We start from the raw sequence: 20,585 nt of genomic DNA on the forward strand, positions 1-20,585 counted from the left end.
TGACCTGATTTGATTAATCTTTTTCCATAGCGCGAGATGGAAATTTTATTGTGGCGTCTTACATGACATGTGATCAGCTCTCTGCTTTTCCACAAGGCCTCCATCCATGTGTTGAACCAGAGGGCCGTGACCCCTGGTGCAGCAGCGAAGGGAACAGAGAAGGCCCGGGGGCCCGGCTGGCATGGCAAGTGTGCTGGGAGGATTAGTTAAGATTGCCTGCAGATGTTGTTTCAAGGGGCCCTCTGTTTATTTAATGAGAAGAACATAAATCTCTTAAGCTCTCTACTGCACTGTATTACATGTTAGGTCACGCATGAGGCCATGAGACTCTGACTTCTTCTATGGAAATATAACAGCAATGAAATAATCAGTAAATGTTGGGGTGCAGACGTGTAATGAGCTTTTATTAAGAAACACTGCTGTTTTCAGTTTTTTTCTTGTTTTGTGGCTTGTTTACTGAAATTATTGGTTTATAAAATGAACTAGAAGAAAAGGCATATAAACATAAAGCCGTAGTTTAGCGGGACAACAATCAACAAGGTAAAAAACATCCTGAAAGTGATCTTAAAATATAAACAGGGATACTGAACTAAAAAGGATTGAACATGACTGAAACTACCTTGCTTCTTACTTTTCCCATATGTAAAGGCAGTTTCAACATTTTCTCCCAATTTAAAGTCCAGAGGAGTTTTTTTTCTCTTTTTTGTAAAAAATATTTTCCCCCAGAGGAGAAAACAATGCTTCACATGTTAGCTGCATTGTGCAACGTCAGCAGAAAAGTGTAAAGCTACTCAACAACAGAATGGTGACTAAAAAGAGAAAAGAATAGCAAGTGCAAAAATTGTGCTACAATTCTTGAAGTGTGTAATTGCTTTGCTTCATATGGGGGTTAGGCTATATGAGTGTATATACATATATACATGTTGCAACGTCCTCCCAGTGTGCTAGAGTGGAGTCAAATTAATGCTGGTGATATCATTCACAGTTGAGTGGTAAAAATTAGGTGGAGACGTGGTGTAGGGCTTCCTCTTCCTGTTCAGATCACATGTAACAAGCACTCAGTTCTGACTTCAGACCCACTGTTACCACTCTGTCATGCTCCACTCCTGTATGATTGTTTTCATGAAGCAGTCACTCTCTCAAGTATTACCCCCAAAAAAGTCTCATTTAAGAAAACCCTTAGTTAGTGGACTTACTGTATTTCTCAAAACTATTCATACCCTTTGCAGCTGTTCACGTTTTTCACACAATGTACTTTACTAGGACTTTATGTTGAAAAAAAAATACAAAGTAGTGTATAATTGTGCTGTAGGTGGATGTATATAGGATTTATCCTATATACATAAATGTTATGTGTATAGGATTTGAAGTGTATATATATATATATATATATATATATATATATATATATATATATATATATACTTGTAGTGCAGAATATGGACTGGAAACCCCGAGATCAAAGTGGGAAACACCCCCAAAGGTGGCGGGGAACGCCAGAGCTAAGATCCTGTGGGACTTCCAGATCCAGACAGACAAAATGGTAATGGCAAACCAACCAGACATTGTCGTAGTGGATAAACAACAGAGGAAAGCCGTTGTGGTAGATGTAGCAATACCAAGCGACTGCAACATCAGGAAAAAGGAGCACGAGAAACTAGAGAAATACCAGGGCCTCAGGGAGGAACTGGAGAGGGCCTGGAAGGTGAAGACCACAGTGGTGCCTGTGGTCATCGGGGCCCTCGGGGCAGTCACCCCCAAACTGGACCAATGGCTACAACAGATCCCAGGAACAACATCAGACATCTCAGTCCAGAAATGTGCAGTCCTTGGCACAGCCAAGATACTGCGCAGATCCCTCAAGCTCCCAGGCCTCTGGTAGAGGACCCAAGCTCAGAGGATAAGAACCACGGTGGGTGAGAAGGGAATTTTTTTTATTTTTATATATATATACACTGCTCAAAAAAATAAAGGGAACACTTAAACAGGTGTTTAACACTTAAAGTGGTCCCTTTATTTTTTTGAGCAGTATATATACAGTACAGACCAAAAGTTTGGACACACCTTCTAATTCAATGGGTTTTCTTTATTTTCATGACTATTTATAAGGCAAGAAATCCCACTTATTAACCTGACAGGGCACACCTATGAAGTGAAAACCATTTCAGGTGACTGCCTCTTGAAGCTCATCAAGAAAATGCAGAGTGTGTGCAAAGCAGTAATCACAGCAAAAGGTTGCTACTTTGAAGAAACTAGAATATAAGGATAACATAGATTTTCAGTTGTTTTACACTTTTTTGTTTAGTGCATATTTCTACATGTGTTATTCATAGTTTTGATGCCTTCAGTGTGAATCTACAATGTCAATAGTCATGAAAATAAAGGAAACTCATTGAATTAAAAGGTGTGTCCAAACTTTTGGTCTGTACTGTATATATATAAAATTTTACACTCTGATCAACTTCAAAAAGTAAAGTGATGATACACATCTCATTTTAAAATGACTAATATTGGTGACAGAACAATTACACTTGGCAAAAACTCAAACGATACATATTTTTTCCACACATTCGATTTTTATTTGTAAATAATAAAAATGAATTTTTTTTATATATATATAAAACATACACATCATTTGAGCCACATCTGTTATACAAACAATAATTGTTGCAGTGAATGCTTTACTATTCTCTAATTTTCTCATTGCTTCAGTGGAACACAGAAGATTGTAAACAATTATCGATTTTTTTTTCTTCTCCTGTTAATACTGACAAAAAGAAAGGTGTCGGGGGACAGGAGGGAGGCTTCACCAGACGATGCAAAGAAAACGCTTGTGAAGAGGGATTGAACTTGGCCCTTTCGGTTTCAGTGTTCAGACTGTATAACACCTTGTAAGCCATTACCTTGATGCGTCCGTCTGCATGGTCCCTAATTGTATGTAGTGATATAACCACTTAAATGACTTGGCCACTTTTACAGTAATCGATAGTTGGCTGTTGAATAATATGATTCTCTGTTTATTCGCTGTATAACTTAAAAGCCCATGTGTAACCATATCTGAAATTATTTTAAAACTTAATTATTTCCATATAGTTTAATGTTATTTGTACATATTTATTCATACATCACCTCAGCCCCCTGTGAGGTATAATGTGAAGTGGAATAATAATATTAAGAGGGGCTGTGAGCTCTGCTTAGTATGACTGTACAGTACAGTACATCTTCTAGAGGATCAGGGAAAGACATCAGCAAAATCTCGGGTTTCAGTTTGAGAGACATTCAGCACCAGACAGAGGGACGTGGAACACACTCCAGCTGAGTTCAAATGTCTTTTGCGATATGGGAATGGCTTCTTGGTTTTTATCTCTTTAATATTCAAGTACGAGCAAACTGTACAACTGCATGCAACATACAAGCGGCCCTACAGTACGTGGAACTAACACGCATCAAGGTCAGTGTCTTTTTTTTTTCTGTATCGGTTTTACAAAAAGAGAAAAAAAAAAGTTCAAGAAAAAAAAAAAGAAGTGCATGCAGCTTGGAATGCATTCCCAAGTCATGCCGGCCCCTCCCCACGTGGTGGCGGGAGGTGTCTGCAGACAGACTGGCATATGAGTGTTGGTGTCCCGACTTTCATATTCACATAGATGCACGAGGAAACTGCAATCTATTCTTCTTTTCTGCTTCAAGACAAAATAAGTAACCTGAACCAATGGGATTGTTGCTTTTTTTTTCCTTTTTCATAACTACATGTTTGTTTTTTCTTTGAAAAGTTAAACTTTTTCTAGTAAAAAATCAAGCTCTTGTGCTTGTATTAAAAAAAAGATAAACTAAGGTTTGAATAAAAACCTTTAACGTGCTGGGGTGAGGGAAGGCACTCCCTCAGAAATGTGAAAAGTTATATGGTCCAATCCAGCTCTGGCATAGGTGAACAATAGCATTTATTTATTTTTATCTGACAGTGATACTATATCCCTTGCACATTTCAAAGTGACATAACCTTGATTTATTTGTCAACCCCCGGGGAGGCCTACAACACAATTAAACAAAGACAAGTGGTTGAACATTGATCTCATTATTGGGTGTAAAAATCTAAGACATGTCATTGCTTCGGTCCATCAATTTGCCTCCATTCTCAGCTTATTTCCTTGGCAACACTCTTGGAGGATCATTAGGAGGTTTGCTGCATCTCCGAGAAAGGAGAGGGTTTATGGGAATGAATGCTCTCCTAAAATATGTTAAAATACATTGCAAACAAAGAGACATGAGCTTTTGTGAGGGATACTTTGAGCTTCTTAAGGGGAGGTCGGTTTGGATCAACAGGAAGATCTTTGCAATACATATCCAAGAAAGTGTGGGAACTCATTTTAGCCTGTGCAGCTCTGAACAATACTGCGCTGGACAGTCATGTTTAATGTGCTCTGCCATGTGATGAACTGATACGGGTCAAAGGGCTGTTTATCGCAGAGTGGACCACATGTCAAATGGGTGAGTGTTAAATACTTATGTTTGGAAAGAATAATTAAAATGAAAATGCATGACACAGCATTTGCAGAAATGTATTTCCCTTTGAAAAAATCTGTTTTTTTCATGGCTTATTACTTTTGTGAGGCTATAACTTTAAAATCATAGAAATTAGAATTTGACAATTTTTGTTTCTCTATCGCATTCTGTAACTGAGACGACCAAAAAGTTGAACAAGTAAGAGTGTGGTATATAAATGATGGTCTCCAGCCACCAGGATTATCAGCATAAGGTTGAATTGCCAAGGATTCTTACAGTTTCACTGGTCACACATGGGACATCTTCTATAACAATTTCTGCACCCAAATCTATTTCAGTATTTGACAAATGATGTTTTACTATGTGCAGCAAGATCTCCATTGTCCCACCCAGGATACTTTCAGGTGAGCTCAGTGAAGAACAGAGGCAAAATGGTGGACCACCCTTTATTATTACCTATCATCCCGGAGAAGAGCCGCAGACTAAATTTTGTGTCCTTATAAAATCTCTTTTTTTCATCATGCACACTTCAGACTGACCACATATCATGAACATTTTGCACACTGCAAAAACATTTTGTGCCTTTAGTAACAAAAGGAAAGAAAGGAACGCCACAATTCATTCTTAAAAGACTATGGCCCCAGAGTAGCCATGGTAAACATGTTGAAAAGAGAATATCATGACAAAGAAAGGGACCAGTGATCTAGGCACCAGAAGAAGGCCCTGTGCTTCCAGACTGAACACCCATGCGGGGGAGGGCAGGGCGGCATCCTGACGGGGAGAGAGAGCAGGAATACCGGCAGTCTGATGGGCTTCTGGAGGAGGCCGCTGCAGAAAGGACTGCGCCCCCTGCAGTCAGCAAAGGGAATTTACCTGTCACAAGGCCATACATTCCAATGCTTACGTACATTTCTTTGCTAGGTTGATTCGGTTAAAAACCACCCTGTTTCTTTTTGATTCACTCACACTCATAGCTATCACATTCCGACTGGAGAGCAAGAGATAAACCGTGAGATTTTTCTTTGAATGGAAACGAAACACCGAAATATGACGCTCCCTACAACAGACAAAAATAACTGCGGCAGGAGTGATTGTCAGATTTCAACAAAGCTTTCTCGCTGTGACCGTTTCTGATTGTTGTTGTTCTATGTTTCTACCTTTTATTGTATGGGCCTCTCTCTTCAGTTTCTTTTCTTAAGTTTTTTCCCCCCTTTCCTTCGAGGGATAGTGTAGCACTGTTGGTCCACTACGTTCGAACACCAGGCGGCCCCGAGGAGCTGTCAAGAGATGATTGGGAAGCTCTCCGTGTCAGGGATGCCAGCGTCGGATCGACCAAAGAGGACGGAGGGAACAGCTTGTACCAACCAATGACTGTGTTTGACAAGTCTAACTCATCCAGCAGGATCTGTGCAACTCCCATGAAACTTTTATGGTCCATCCTGCCATAGTCACCCCAAACGATAACCTGAGGGAGAAGATTTGCTTTAAGCTACTCAGCTCAATCATGCGATGAGGAGGAAAAAAAATATGGCACTCACCTGTAGGACTTTCCCCTGTGGGCTCTCCTCAAACAGCAGTGCTTGCTGGTACAGGGGGTCAAGTGTTTTCCGTGCAATCTTAGTTTTCTTTTTGGCTACATATGCTCCATTATTCAGCAGGTAGACTTTGACATATGGAGCTAAAGAATAGACAAACAATAAAATGGTCTGAAAATACAAGCTGATCCAGATTTTCTAAATAAAAAAAACAACTGGTTTTAGTCTAATTGGAATAAAAAAGAAAAAGAAAAAAAATGTATTCAGACCATATAAACATTATAAAGCAAAAGAGAGCAGAGCACCTACAGTGTCTCACAAAATGTACATTGAACTTTTTTTATATTTTGGAATGTCACAGTCACACCCTTCAATGTTATTGGGATTTAATGTGAAAGACCAACACAACGAAGTACACAACTGTTACATACAGGATTTTCAACTGGTTTTTAAAATTAACAGTCTAAAAGGTGTGCCATGCATTTGCATTCGGCACTCTTTACTCTGAAAAAGGATGCTCACAAATGCCCCCGATACTGAATATGACTGACTTGAGCAACTGGCTAAGAAGAATGAAAAAAAAAAGTCAGTTTTTACAAATGCAAACTCAAAAGAGTTCTTGGCTGTACCAAAATGCTTGATGTACCACCTGCTATTTGTGTTTTATCATACGACCAGCTCACAGCACTGAAAACATCTGTGAGCAAAAAACAGCTTTGCAAACAATCAGCAAACAAAGTCAAAAAAAGAGAGTTGTTGGACCAGGGCTAAAGAAGCAGCCATTGCCCATCATGTGAGTACAGGGCACCTCTGCAAATCATCTACAGAAGCAGTAGCTGGGCGTTATTAGGTGCAGGTTCTTACCAGGCAGAGATTTGGATCCTGGCTTTTGTACGAGTCCTCGAGCTCTGATGACCTCCACCTCCAGCTGCCCTTTTTTCTCTATCATTCCAATCTGAATGTCACCTGAGTAATGACAGAGCAATGCTTGCTGAGAGGAACGACAATTGGTTCAAATGATGAAAGGAAAAGATGATGTAATGCTGTGAACCCAGACCAAACAGGATAGTAGCTAAGCTGTTACCTCAGAGCTTTGCTAAGACAATGGGAAGCTCCTGAAGTGGTTAATGATTGGACAGAGAAAAAGACATCTATATGTCTAAACAAACACAAGACAATGATAGTAGGTATCTTTAAAAAATAACCAAATGGAACAAAATCTTTAGAGAAACAAAACAAATTATTAAAGACTAAATTAGAACTGAACAAAGAACTACACAGTAAAAACATATTTAAATAAACAAAAAATGTTTTAAATATATTTAAAAACTAACAAAGTTAGTTATGAGAGAGGAAGAAAAGACAGGTAGACAAGATGCAAATGACTTATAGCAATGGGAGGAGAGAGAAATATTTATAGCATAGATGGGACAAATAAATGAGAGGAGAAATAATAAACTGAATAAAAAGACAACAGTAGAGACAAGTGTGACAATTTAGTACCTATGGCAGGAGTAGCCAGAGTTTGCCTGCCCACCAACTGTGCTGGTCCCAGTCCATCCAGGAAATCACTGAACTGGCTGCTGGCACCCAGATTTAAACTAACACAGAAACTAATACAGAAAACACAAACAAAACAGAGCAAATTTGTTCCTCGTGAAGTTCAGGTAGATCACTGATAAATCTTATCTGTTTTTCAGGAGGAGATTTGTGGTTTACTTACTTTCCCTCAGAGTTGCAGCTGTTCATGCTGCCGTTGTTCGACTCTCTGCTGGGCTGGCGGCTCATGTTCCTGGAAAGCTCCACGGCCATGCCAGTCTCTGTGCTCCTCTGGATGCCCTTTTCCCTTTTAGTCTTCCCCTCTAGAAAATAGAGAGAGAGAAGAGGCAAGTGCAAAAACTTTTCATCCAACAGTTTACAGCCTTCGAGTTTGACGCAACAGATAAACATAAGCTCCTGAGGTCAGGCAGAGACTGTTCCAGAATGATTCAAGTCTGCCGTTTTGATTAAAATTGTTGCATGAACATTTCAGTCCATGTTTTGGACTGAAAACATGGACTTTATGTGTAAATCTCTTTCAAAACCATATTTTAAAACCACAGAACATGTTTGTTGATGACAAAAACGCAACATTTTGCCAACATCTTTTAAGCTTAGTTCTCTGATTTTCTAAGTGATTTCTACTTGTACATGTACAATCCATGTGATTTAAGGAATATAAACATTAAACAAAACAAAGTAAACCACAATACCTACAGTGCCATGCTGCAGTATTCCCACTCCTTGAACATTTTCACATTTTGCCATGTCTCAATCTCAGACTTCAATATATTCCATTAGGATCTTTTGTGAAGAATCGACGTGACCGTAGATAATAATCAATCAATCAATCAAATTTTATTTGTATAGCACATTTCAGCAGCAAGACATTTCAAAGTGCTTTACATCATTACAAACACAGAAACACAATGCAATATAGAATCAATAATCAAAACAAAGCATTAAGTCAAGTTCCATCCATAAGCCTGATTGCTGGTTTTCAGTTGTAATAACTGAAGCTGTGCATTGACTCTAGATCGTTCCTCTTTAGGTCGAAAAATAATAACTTCAGTTTTGTTTCTGTTCAACTGGAGAAAGTTTTGGCACATCCACACATTTATCTGTTCTAAGCATCTGTTCAGTGATTGGATGGGCTCTGAGTCACCTGGTGACATCGTAATGTAGAGCTGTGTGTCATCTGCATAGTTATGGTAGCTAATATTATTTCCTGTTATAACCTGAGCTAGTGGGAGCATATAAATATTGAATAAAAGGGGTCCTAGGATTGAACCTTGGGGTACCCTACATGTGACCTTTGACCTCTTTGATGAAAAGTTTTCAATTGAAACAAAGAAATCCCTGTTCTTTATGTAGGATTTAAACCAGTTAAGCACTGGACCGGAGAGTCCGACCCAACTCTCCAGTCGATTCAGTAATATGTTATGGTCAACGGTGTCAAAAGCTGCACTGAGGTCCAACAGAACCAGCACTGTGGTTCTGCCACAGTCCGTATTTATATGGATGTCATTGAACACTTTTACGAGGGCGGTCTCTGTGCTGTGGTGAGCACGAAAACCAGACTGGAAGGAGTCAAAGAGGTTGGTTATAGTTAGGAAGCTAGTTAATTGTTTACACACAGCTTTTTCAATAACTTTGCTGATGAATGGGAGGTTGGAGATCGGCCTGTAATTCTGCATTAGTGATTTGTCCAGATTGTTCTTTTTTATAAGTGGTTTGATTACTGCTGTTTTCAGAGCCTCGGGGAAAACGCCTGACGAGAGCGATGAGTTTACTATTTGGATCAGATCAGCAGCAATAACAGGCAGGACTTTCTTAAAGAAATGTGTGGGTAAAACATCCAGACAGCAGGAACTGGAGCTTAGTTGACTTATAATTTCCTCTAAGGTTTTAAAATTAAGTAGTTGAAATTGGGTCATTTTTCCTGTATTTGTTTTGTTTGGGCACAGCATTGGTACTGTAATGTAATAATGTGAGGTGGAAGGAAAATTATCGGTGCTTTTTATGTATTTTTTACAAATTAAAATCCGAAAACTGTGGCGGGCATATCTATTCAGACTTCTTCACCCTATCGCCCCTAAACACCTGTCAGATTTTTATTAATTGAAAGCCATATGTCCTTTCAGAATTATGCCCTACTTTGTGTTGTTCTATAACACAAAATCCCAATAAGATCTATAACATGGTACAGATTCAATATGAAAGTGTATAAGGGACGTGAATGTTGCTACCGTTTAATTTACACAACAGAAGAAATATGCAGCAATACATTTGAATAAAATAATTTAGATTCTAGTTCATTCTATGAGTTACAAATTAAAACAGTCCGTTAGTCCCAAAACGTCAAATAGCATAAAATAGCTGGAGGATAAAGCTCAGATTCAACCATACGAATCCAGTAAAATGAGGTTAAAGCCTTACCTGATGTAGCTGTCATCCATCATGACCAAAATAGATTTTTCTATGAATTAGTGTTGGTCTCTGTCCCGTCTCTCTCTCTCTCTTTTCTCCCATCTTTACATCAGAGATGAAACAGCGAGAGTAGGAGAACCAACCTCCGACTGTCCCCCCCGTCCCCCCGGCCAAGTGCTTTTTAATAGCTTTTTATTCCAGGAACAAAGAAGGGAAAGGCAGAATCTGGCTTTCATTCTACATGCCCTTAGTGAAAAGAGTGGATGCTGGACATTTAAACTCTAAGGCAGCAGAAGATTTTGTCTTCTTTGGAAGAAAAGTACACTTTAAATTTTCTGGGTCTGGACTAAAGAATGTTTTAATGTGTCGGGACAAATCATCAAGACTATTCCTATGAGAAAAAGATTTAGAATGTTTTAAATAATCATTATTCCCAATAATTTAAGTAACATTATAGAGCTTAAAATAAAACTTAAATGCAGTCTTCTAAATAAATACAACAGCTGTTATTCTCCTTTTCCAAACGATAAAAAAGTATTAAAAATTAAGGTTAAAGGAAAACAATAGAAAACTTGTGTCTTTTTACAACTTGATAATGAGTCAATTGCTGACAACAAATTTTGTCAGTGAAGAATAAAACTGTGAAGATGCCTACAGCCTAAAATCTCAACATGATGGCATAAATGTTACCCAAAACCCTACCCCCAGAATTTCTACTATTTTCCTGGAATTTTTAATTATATGAATAATTCCCCAAATTTCTTCTGATGTCCAGGTGATCAAAGACAAGGTATTCAAATTATAACTAAACCTGAGGAGTACATAATCCTGTTTTAGAGGACAATAGTGATACAAAGTTTGAACAGTTTGTGTGTGCAACTCACCAGGGTCGCTGATCTGTGAGGTGCTGCGGCTGCGGTTCTTGCCGACGATGGCCACGAAGCGAGCGCTGATGCTGGAGCGTCTCTTCTTGCTGCCACCGCTTACGGTGCCCAAAGCGGTGTCTGATTGGCTGCCATCTGTGCGCTCCTGCGTGTAGATCTCACCGCTCACACTGGAGCTCTTCATCATGTTCCGACCCATAGAAGATCGCATCTGCCGACTGTAAGGTAGAGGACTCTGGATAAACCTAGGATCTTGTTGGTGTTATTGAGTATGCTCTTAATTAATGTATATAATAACCTTCCGATAATCTGGCATAACATAAAACAGCAGGAGCAGAACAGAAAGTGAACTTCTGTTTATTATGCCAAATGGGAACCAAATAGAATACACCTTCTGTTTTAAAGGAACATAACTAGAGTTTACAGTTGTTGTAGGACTGAAAAAGAGTGTTCATCAACCAAAAGGCCGTGATGTTATAAGTTCAAATTTCTTCTTAAACATTGCACTAAACATGAGCAGCAGCAGCAACAATAACGTGAGCGATGCCGCCTCCTAGGGTTTTGGAGGAGCCAGCGCACGTCGATCCCCTCGGAGGGTGTCGGTGTGCTGCAGGACAGCGCAGCCACACTGCCTCTTTCACTCAGACTTTCTGCTCCCAGTGGCTCCCTGATAGCTCTGGTCCAATGACCCAGAGGAGCCGGGGAGAGAGAGGAAAGAGGGAGCGTGGTTTGAGGCCTCTCCACTGCCTCCTGCAGTGGAGTTAGAGAACTTCTGGCAGAGGATGGGTAGGATGGAAGGGGAGGATCCCGGTCTTGAGGATGGAGGGGGTCCGGGCAGTCACAGCACAGAAGGCATGCAAGGAGGGATCTAAGACATGCAGGGGAGGGGGTGGGGGGAGGTTGCACAAATACATAAACACACGGACAAAAGGACAAATAAGATTTCAGTGCAAACATGTAGTTTTTGCATTTCTGTAATGTTCAGCTCAATCTCTCAAAGATACTTTAAGTGTGTATACAGTGGATCTCGAAAGTGCACCGTCTTTAAAAGGCCATGTTTTGTTATGTCAAAAAGTGTCACTTTATTTTATAATTTCAAAACCTTTTCTGCAAATAGTGAAACAATTATCCTGTACAATTCAACAGAAAAACACAATTTATTTGTGGAAAAAGAAAAAAAACCCTACAATAACTTTGTGGTGAAGCACGTTTTGATTTCTTTTTAGAATTCAACCTTTTTGAATTCAGAGCTGCAACAAAATAAAGCAACAGAAATAGAAATAAAGTTTTGATGTTCCTGTTGGATTTTCTTGTTTATTTGTCTGCTTCTTTTAGATAATCAATATTTACAAAGACGTTACAAAGGAACAAATTGGTGCACCAAGGTATCTGTCAGTGGAAGTGGACAAAAATATATTGAAAAATGGCTGCTTATGAGATTGAAACTGGTCAGGAAGGTCAGCAACAACACTGAAAATACCAAAGGATTGTCCAGGAATTGGTGGCTCTTTTCTGAATGTGTACGATTCGTTTTTCTTTAGATGGAAATAGTGTTTTCGTCAAGGCAGATAAAGTTCCAAATTCCATCCAATTTTGTCCCCAATCTTACTGTTGTCGACTAGTGAACTGAAGATGAAGAGGGATTCAACTTTTCATCATAACACTGATACCAAACATATTGTACATCCAAATGAGCAAAAGGATGAAGTCATGAGAAGAAAACAATTTTGGAATGGCACGGTCAGATTTATTTTTAGTTTCCTTAGAACATATTTGTCTGTTTTTCAGCCAAATTGTGAATGAAGTGGGTGTTAAGGTTTATGGAGAAGGTTTTGAAATAATCTTCCATGGTCTCATTTTGTCAAATCCCAGAACAAACACTTCAGCACTAATGAAATCCCCAGTATGTTTAACAATTTTCTTTCATCTAAAAATAAAGCACAAAAAAAAAAAAAATTACTTTCAATTACTCAAAAATGCCAATTGCACAGGCAATTAGAGAAAGATGGCTGATGGACGGTGGTATACAAAAAAGCAATGAAAGTGAATGTGGTATGTGTTTGTGTAATCCCACGTCTTCTCTGTTTCCTTCTCCTGTTTATCCCATGAAGTTGGACAAACTGTCCTGAAGCAGATAACAGAATCCATGAACACAGATATCAACAGCCTGATTGCCTTCAGAATACAAATAATTAGATCCCTAGTTAAAGTGGGTGAACAATGCCTAGATAGCCACACAAGTCTTGCAGTGGACACAGAAAAAGTGGAAAAAAGATGGCCTGAACTAAAAGATCAAAACTGAACTATGTGTAAAAGGATGCAAGTGATGGAGAACTAGTCTGCAATATTGAAGACAACATGGTAGAGTTTAAAGAAACGGCTCTTTCAGCAGCAGTCATATTAGTAGAGGAACAAGCGCTAAAACAGGGATATTAAAATACCTGGTATTGTTTAAAGTCTTTACACTCAAACAGACTCCTCTCACATCTGACTCTTTAAAGTGTGAGAGGTTCTGCTTATCCATAAAATCGGTTGGACTGTAAAGAACAGAGTCACCTTCTCTCACTTTCCCAGACTTCAATATATTTGCCAGCTAATAAGCTCCACTACATCACCACCTGACCCATGGAGGAGTCCTGGGATTGGGTCATTTGTCCCTGTCAGTGCCCTGCTTCTGGTCAGCCAGCACTGTGTGCGTGTTTGAGTTCAAAATGTCCTTTTTATATCAGCTTGACGTCAGTTAAGCGTAATTATGGTTTGCTTATGTTTAGTTTTGCTTCAGTTCTTGCTTATTTTCAGATAATTTATTAGCTCAGTTCAGCATTGGATGCTGCTTATCATCAGGCTTTCGGACAGCTATGTGTGATAAAGAGTCATGACGTGGGTGGAAAGCACTGCATCCACTCATTCAAATATAGTAAACCTACAAATAATATTTAATAATAATGAAGCCTTATTTGCTTCTAGTTAAGGTGAATAACCACATTATCTTTGTCAAAATACATTTAATCACTAACGGGCCGAAAGACAATGACTTTATCTGAATTTTCTATTATGCATGTTTACCATTTAATGACTGTGAAAGAACAATTTCACCTAAAAATCTATGAATGCACTATTATATGCCCTTATTTTTGAGCAAAACCTTTTCTAAACATGTTCTTCCCCGTTTTCACACAAATCACCGCTAGAAAATGAAAAACATTACAAAAAAATTCGCAAAATAAGACGCAACTAATTTATATGGGTTTTTTTGTTGTTGTTTTATTTTTCAAATAACTACAGAGTTTGGGAAATATTTGGGAATACTTAGATGCTTGTGAGGTTTCACTGGAAACCACCGCGGCACAGACGCCATACATGAACAGCTGAAGAGCAACACCAAAGGGCCATCAATAAGCCAGAAAAGCAAAGCTGTTTTTTAAAGCTGCTGAAAGCTCTCTGAAGTCAGTAGATCTCTGTCTGAATGTTTTTCTTTGTGTTGGTGATTTATTGAAATATTTAGATGCACATTTTTATTAATGGTGTTTCTGAATGTGTTAACGTGCAGACAATCAAATCTATTTTACTTATGTTCAGTTCAACGTTATTCAGTAAATTACATAACGTTGGTGTTTGCTTTTTTCCTCCGTCATAAGGAAGGGAAGGATTGATTTTAGAGGAGGTGGAGAATTATTGTTACCTGGACTCCCTTGTGTCTCCTGCTACAGTATGTCTTCTGCGTTTCAACTCCTGAGAGAAGCGTCTCTTTCCTGCTTCCCTCTTTTTCTCCTCCTCTCCGTTCACCTCCCACGATATCCTCCTGTCCTTTTTGTCCTCCTCTAAAGACTTTGATCTAAGTTTGTTTTTAAATTGTCCCATTTGGTGAGTTTGCGTGATTGTTTGCATGCGACAATGTGTGTGACAGAGGAGACCGATCATGCAGAGGAGCGGAAGCATGCAACATTCAGAAAGAAAAAAAAAACAGTGATTAGCATGCAGTTTAAAAAAAAAAAGTAAAATATTGTTCAGATTGTGACCAGAGCATGCACCAAAAAACTGACCTGAGCCGTCCTCCGGGCCGCTCTGATTGTATAGACATGTAACTGGTGCTACTGAGACGAGAGGCACTGCTGGCACGGGAGAGAGCCGACACGTCGCTCATGTCACTGTCCGAAGATCTAGCCGACATGTTGTCACTGCTGCGCCTCTGCTCTGCGTACATCTGCAATCAAAGCTCTGGCGGGTTAATCTGATTTATGCCAAACTAGGGATCAAAAATCTACATTCTGAAAAAGTGATCTAAAGCTTCACAGAAGAAGAGTTGGAGATGTATACCTCCCGTTTGGTCTTGAGGTCTGTTTGAGAGTTGTGGGAGGCTGAAGGCCGGTAGGAATGTACTTTCATTGGCAGCTGTCGGGCTCGCTCCTCCACTGCTAGGGCTGATACAAATAAGAAGATAAATAAAGCATTAAAAAAAAAAGAGTAAAAACAAATTTACCTTGAAAAACATATTGATTGATAACCCTCTTATGTACAAAGAGGAAATTCATTTTCATGCCATTTTGACTATGCATTAGAACTCTTAAATTTGGTCACGGTGAATCCAAAGTAGAATATATATTTAAAAATCAAAGGATAAAAAAAATTTAAGATAAAAGATAAAAACAACATATTTGCATCCTTTTACATTCTCCAGACCATCTTAGTAGAGACAGGGCACACCACTCTTAACTTATAAACTTAATGTAAAGCTTCATTGCCAAATGTTGACTTTGGTGTAGTTTTAAACTGTTCATATATTTTTTTTTCTGTTTTGCTTTATATTATGGCTTGAGAAACATACCATGCTCTATGCTGCTGCTCTTCGCAGGGAGCTGTGGAAGCTGCCGACCCCTTCGACCGGATAACACAGTTGGAGGAGAAGGGCTGCCGTGTGGGTGTGCTCTAACAATAAGCATCAAAGACAAAAAAAAACAGGTGGAAGGATGAGACATGTCTAGTCCCAAAATTAAATATTGACATATTTAAAAGTGGAATCACAGGAGCAACAAAATGACATCTGCAGAAAAGTTAGACAATAAAGTTAGGAGAAAAGGAAAAGGAGTAAAGGACAATTTTCTGGGTATGTTCTCTACATAGTCAACACACATCCTAGAAGAGCACATGGGGAAAAACATACCTGCTTGAAAACATCAACAGAAGCACACATAGGGGGAGGAAAAGATCAACATAGATAACAACATGCACCTGTCCGGGCGCGGCGAGTTAGGACAGGAACCAGACAGCACTGTCTGTGCAAAGGGCCTGAGGGGGCCCCCTCTTCTTCTACTGCCTCTTAAGATAGAGGTGGGCTGAATTCGACTGCTGGCAGCAAATAAAAAAAAAAGATAAAAAAAAGAATATCAAACTATCTAAAGAGAGCAAAAAAAAAAAATACCTCAAGAAAAATGTTGCACAAAGTTTCACTCCTCTTGAGGTCCGGTGTTTCATACAACAACCCATCAAATACATGTTGCTGTGATTTTGACTATTGTGAACTAAGAAATAATTTTACAGACATTAGGGTAAGACTCTTAGTATTCACATCTAACAGGTTTTTTTTTCTTACAATCGCTGCACCAATCAATTGCGTAAAAATTGTATTGAGATTCTACTTTCCTACTTAATTAACTGGAACAAAATGAAACACTTTCACCATATTTAGCCCTTAAATGCATCAGTGAACGGCATGAGCTTCGAGGCAAATTTTTTGAGTTGTATAAAGATCTGTTACATTTTAGGGACATATTGTGTCATGCATAAGATTGGGAAAATCTTTTATTCATATATTTTATTATCTTTGTATTAAAAACATCTACCTCTGTCTCAGAACCCACAGAAAAACTTGCTCTCTAGTCCTTATAAATAACATCAGAAAGACTCAAAATCAAAACCCACAACATCAGAAATGAATTTGGTATCCGTCAGGCTGCTGCTCCATTTTGTAGCAGCTCTGACCATCTCATGATGAAGTTCGCACCAAACATACCAGGAGCTGTTTGAGGCTCAACAGATGGCTGTAAACATTCAGCATGTAAGTTTAAACTGCAAATGACCTAATCGCACGACTGTAGGCTCCCTGAAGGTGGGTCTGCTACATGATGAAATTAATTGTCCTCTTATCACATGATATCAGTATCAAATGTCAGTTTGCCTGTGAATGCAAACTACACAACTGGACATGGGGGGTATTTTGTAATCTCATAGGTTCAACTTGGATTCATCTCACATTATTTGTCTATCACACTCACCACACTTACCAAACCTTCTTACATTCACCTCTAATAGGGGCCACAAAGTTGTGAGATCAGTTGTAGATCCACTTTATTTTATTATGTCGTATTGCATTGTATCACATTATACAATAAAACTGGTAGACTTTATTAAAGAATTGTGTTCTAAAACTTTCTATTAAAATATTAACGTTATAAAGGCTGCTAAAATCTGATGAAAAAACTTTGAATAAACAGTTCATTTCATTTTAATTACTATTAAGTCAACAATTATTCACACTTGTGGCAGATTTAGATTAAAAACATTTTCAAAAATCTGGGAAGTTTGTCTCTGATAGTCCATGAGGCAGGCATCTCTCAAAAAATGTAAAATATATGTAAACATAACAGGAGTTGTTTACATTTTTTTAAAAGATGGCTTGTTGAAAATGATTTATATCATACAGATTTTGTGCTGATTGTCTGGGCCAATTCAATGTCATATGTAGTGCTGCATACTTAAAGATCTCACCAACCAGTTTAGATGTTTATAGTCATTAAGAATTAAGTGATGATAAAAATGAGAGAGGAAACTGATCAAATGAATGAATGAATGAATGAATGAATGCAAAAATGATCTTACCTGTCCAGTTCAAGACACTTTCTGCTTTCCCACAGACAGTTTAGACTGGATGAATTAATACTCTCCCTGTTTTGACAACCAAAAAATAGAGGAAGACAAAGAAATGTGTGGAAAGCAGCCACCCCTTAGATGTGCACTGAATGTTGCCTGAGTATTAAAAAAAACTAAGATCCTAAAACTGATGCTGTACTTTTTTAGGGAGGATTATGAAAGCAATTTAACTGAGAACTGCACATCATGTAAACTCTTTTTCTTCCCTAATAACAATGTTGAACCAAATAAAGAGCTTTAAAGCCAAAGTAGTGTTAAAAATGACAGTGGGAGTTCAGCAGAGAAGCAGCTACAGCAGAATAAATATGGAGTTACATAGCTTTAGACCACAAGTCTTTACGACAAAAGGGAACGAAACAGCATCGATCTCAAGGTTTGTGATACGTTATATCAAGCTTGAGCTCTAAGCAAAAGGAAATGCTTCCAGAAGGAAAAGTCAAGGAGGTTTGAGCAGCAAAGCAAAGCAAGCAAGAAGTAGGGAGAAAGCAGATGGGAGGGCAGGCCTGATATACCTCTCTTCCTCTGGGGCCACATGCTCTACTAAGATCCTGGGGCTTGGGGGAGTCCTGCGGGGCAAAGAATTGGAGCACCTAGAGGGGCAGGAGAAGGAGGAGCGTTCCAGGGTGAGAACACCAGGAAATTTTGTTAGTAAAGGCCATGAATGTGCTGCACACTTCATGGCACAGTATCAGAAAGCTAGAAGAGACATGAACCATCAGAACTACTAAGACGCAGCTTGAGAAAAAGTTCATCATATGTGTTTGTCTGTACTTTTAATTTTCATACCAGCACATTTACATGTGAACACATAACCTGAAAATTATATCTGAAGGACTCCACCAATGTGAACTGAGATAACTTTCCACAGCACAATATAGAACTGAAATCATGTTTAAACAAATTAGCTTTGCTATAAAAGCCCAACTTTATGATTCTTCAGTTCTTCAATTCAACAATGTTGGGAAAGTGTAAGTAAGTATTTAAATACCAGAGCTACTATTTCTGTAAAGGTTAATCTGGACCTATTGGCATCCATAGATGCCAGTTGCTTGGAGAGAAAGGTTTTTCATATTCTTCATAAAGCACTCTTGTGCGAATATGGAGAGAAAATGTGTAGTTATAAGGGGCAGGGCACATGATATGAGATGAGGTGAAAACATGGAACATCTTTAAAACAATAAATACTGGATCACATCATCCTTGTAAACGCACATACGTAAAGTCACTGTAAAGCTGCCTGAGTCACACATTGCACATTTTTTGTCGGATACCTGTCTCTGTCAGAGGAGTGAAAGTTGGTGTCTGGTCTCAGACATGTGGTGCTGGCACTCCTCACTCTGTCCAGGGATGGCTGCAGATCGCTGCAACGCCACAAAATGGCAGAAGAACAAGGCAGAGAAACAAAGATGAAAAACAAAATCAGCTAGATCCAATGTGTGATGATAAAAAGTAGAGTGTTTTATTAAAATGCAGGAAGGAGAGAGAAAGGACAGACATAAGAAGAGTAGAGACAGAGATTTAAGAAGGTGGTGGTGGGGGGAGAGGTAGAATCAGACAATACAGTAACATGTAATGGCTCTGCTGTTACACTTATCATAGCAAGTCATTCCTAGCAACCAAACGCTGGGAGATCACTGAGATGGTAGGCTGATGAGTTACCATGGAAACCAGGTGTCAGAGGCAGAAGGATTGGTTTGTATGAGTTCGTAATTGGTTCACAGATATTTGTATACGTCTGTGTGTTTGTCCCATTTCACTTTCTGACATCAAGTGCCTTTAAATGGATGCCATCGTATAACATCGCATGACCTAAGTGTTGAAAGTGGCAATCCTGCAACTAAACAAAGAACATGCAGCGACATGGAAACAGGCAAACTTAGAAGTAATTGGATCATGTTTGAATCAACAAATGCAATTTACAAATGCAAATAACACAACACATAAACACAAATGCATTTCCACAAAAGGACAGAAAAACAAACCAACTAATTTAGCTGGGGTTCAATTGAATAGTTTCTTTTATTCACCATAGTCAGTGAATTAACCCTGAAATAGCAGCAATGATAAGTAGTCGTGGGCTCATATGAGATAATGGTGTTAAAATAAACTTGAGTAAAAACTCCTCCAAATTGCATAGTAATAAAAAAGGTAAAATATGATCTAATTGTTTGAATTCTAAACCAAAGGTAGCAACAGTGAAGGGTCATTTTATACAGCATTAAAAACATTAATACTGTTATTAATAAAAAAATAATAAACACTCCAAGTAAATATATCCCCTGATGAAATAAAAACAATGTATATTTTTAATGCATAGATTATTTTGTCAATCACATTTTTATTTCATTATGCATTTCATAATAGACTTAATTTGTGATTTTTTTTGATGGAATATTTATTAACATTATTCCTTTTTTTATTTTGAATGAAATAGCGCTTCACGATCTCTAAAGATTTAGAATTATAATAAAGTAATTGTTGCAAGTTTTATTCTAATAAATATTTGTAAATTGGGATTAATACATTCCAAATTTGTAGCTTCGTTTCTTAACATCTTCAATCTTTTCACATTAAAAATGCTAGTAAAACAAAAGGTAAGACAAAGCTGCCTAAGATTTTATGGGTTCCGTGGTTATGTCTTCATCATCTCATTTCTTGTCTCTCAATTTTAGTGTCGAAAAAAAATAAATAAATAAATACTGCTGTTTCTTTCTAGATGTTTGTTTTTCTTACGAATTAGGCTTATACAGTAGGAAGAAATTTGTTTCCA

At 38.3% G+C, this 20,585-nt stretch overlaps 1 protein-coding gene across 20 annotated transcripts in view; it reads right to left on the reverse strand.

Annotated features, from left to right (window-relative positions):
• Window positions 1–2,556: 2,556 nt before the first annotated feature.
• Window positions 2,557–20,585, reverse strand: part of rims1b (regulating synaptic membrane exocytosis 1b) — a 72,661-nt gene continuing 54,632 nt past the window's right edge. For 9 of the 20 annotated variants that reach the window (XM_028017871.1, XM_028017870.1, XM_028017874.1 and 6 more), the window contains 13 exons: window positions 19,087–19,176; window positions 18,328–18,405; window positions 17,765–17,830; window positions 16,112–16,234; window positions 15,714–15,814; window positions 15,206–15,309; window positions 14,932–15,092; window positions 10,889–11,106; window positions 7,759–7,897; window positions 7,539–7,648; window positions 6,900–7,001; window positions 6,039–6,178; window positions 2,565–5,965 (listed from right to left, as the gene is read on the reverse strand). In XM_028017871.1, coding sequence (XP_027873672.1) covers window positions 5,747–5,965; window positions 6,039–6,178; window positions 6,900–7,001; window positions 7,539–7,648; window positions 7,759–7,897; window positions 10,889–11,106; window positions 14,932–15,092; window positions 15,206–15,309; window positions 15,714–15,814; window positions 16,112–16,234; window positions 17,765–17,830; window positions 18,328–18,405; window positions 19,087–19,176 — 1,651 coding nt within the window. In that variant the 3' untranslated portion in view covers window positions 2,565–5,746. Of the gene's footprint in view, window positions 5,966–6,038; window positions 6,179–6,899; window positions 7,002–7,538; window positions 7,649–7,758; window positions 7,898–10,888; window positions 11,107–11,229; window positions 11,757–14,570; window positions 14,724–14,931; window positions 15,093–15,205; window positions 15,310–15,713; window positions 15,815–16,111; window positions 16,235–17,764; window positions 17,831–18,327; window positions 18,406–19,086; window positions 19,177–20,585 lie in introns of those variants that run through there. The other 11 variants (XM_028017882.1, XM_028017883.1, XM_028017888.1 and 8 more) reach the window with 6 other exon arrangements.

Source organism: Xiphophorus couchianus, chromosome 5 (assembly GCF_001444195.1).
Source record: "Xiphophorus couchianus chromosome 5, X_couchianus-1.0, whole genome shotgun sequence".
Classification (NCBI taxonomy): domain Eukaryota; kingdom Metazoa; phylum Chordata; class Actinopteri; order Cyprinodontiformes; family Poeciliidae; genus Xiphophorus; species Xiphophorus couchianus.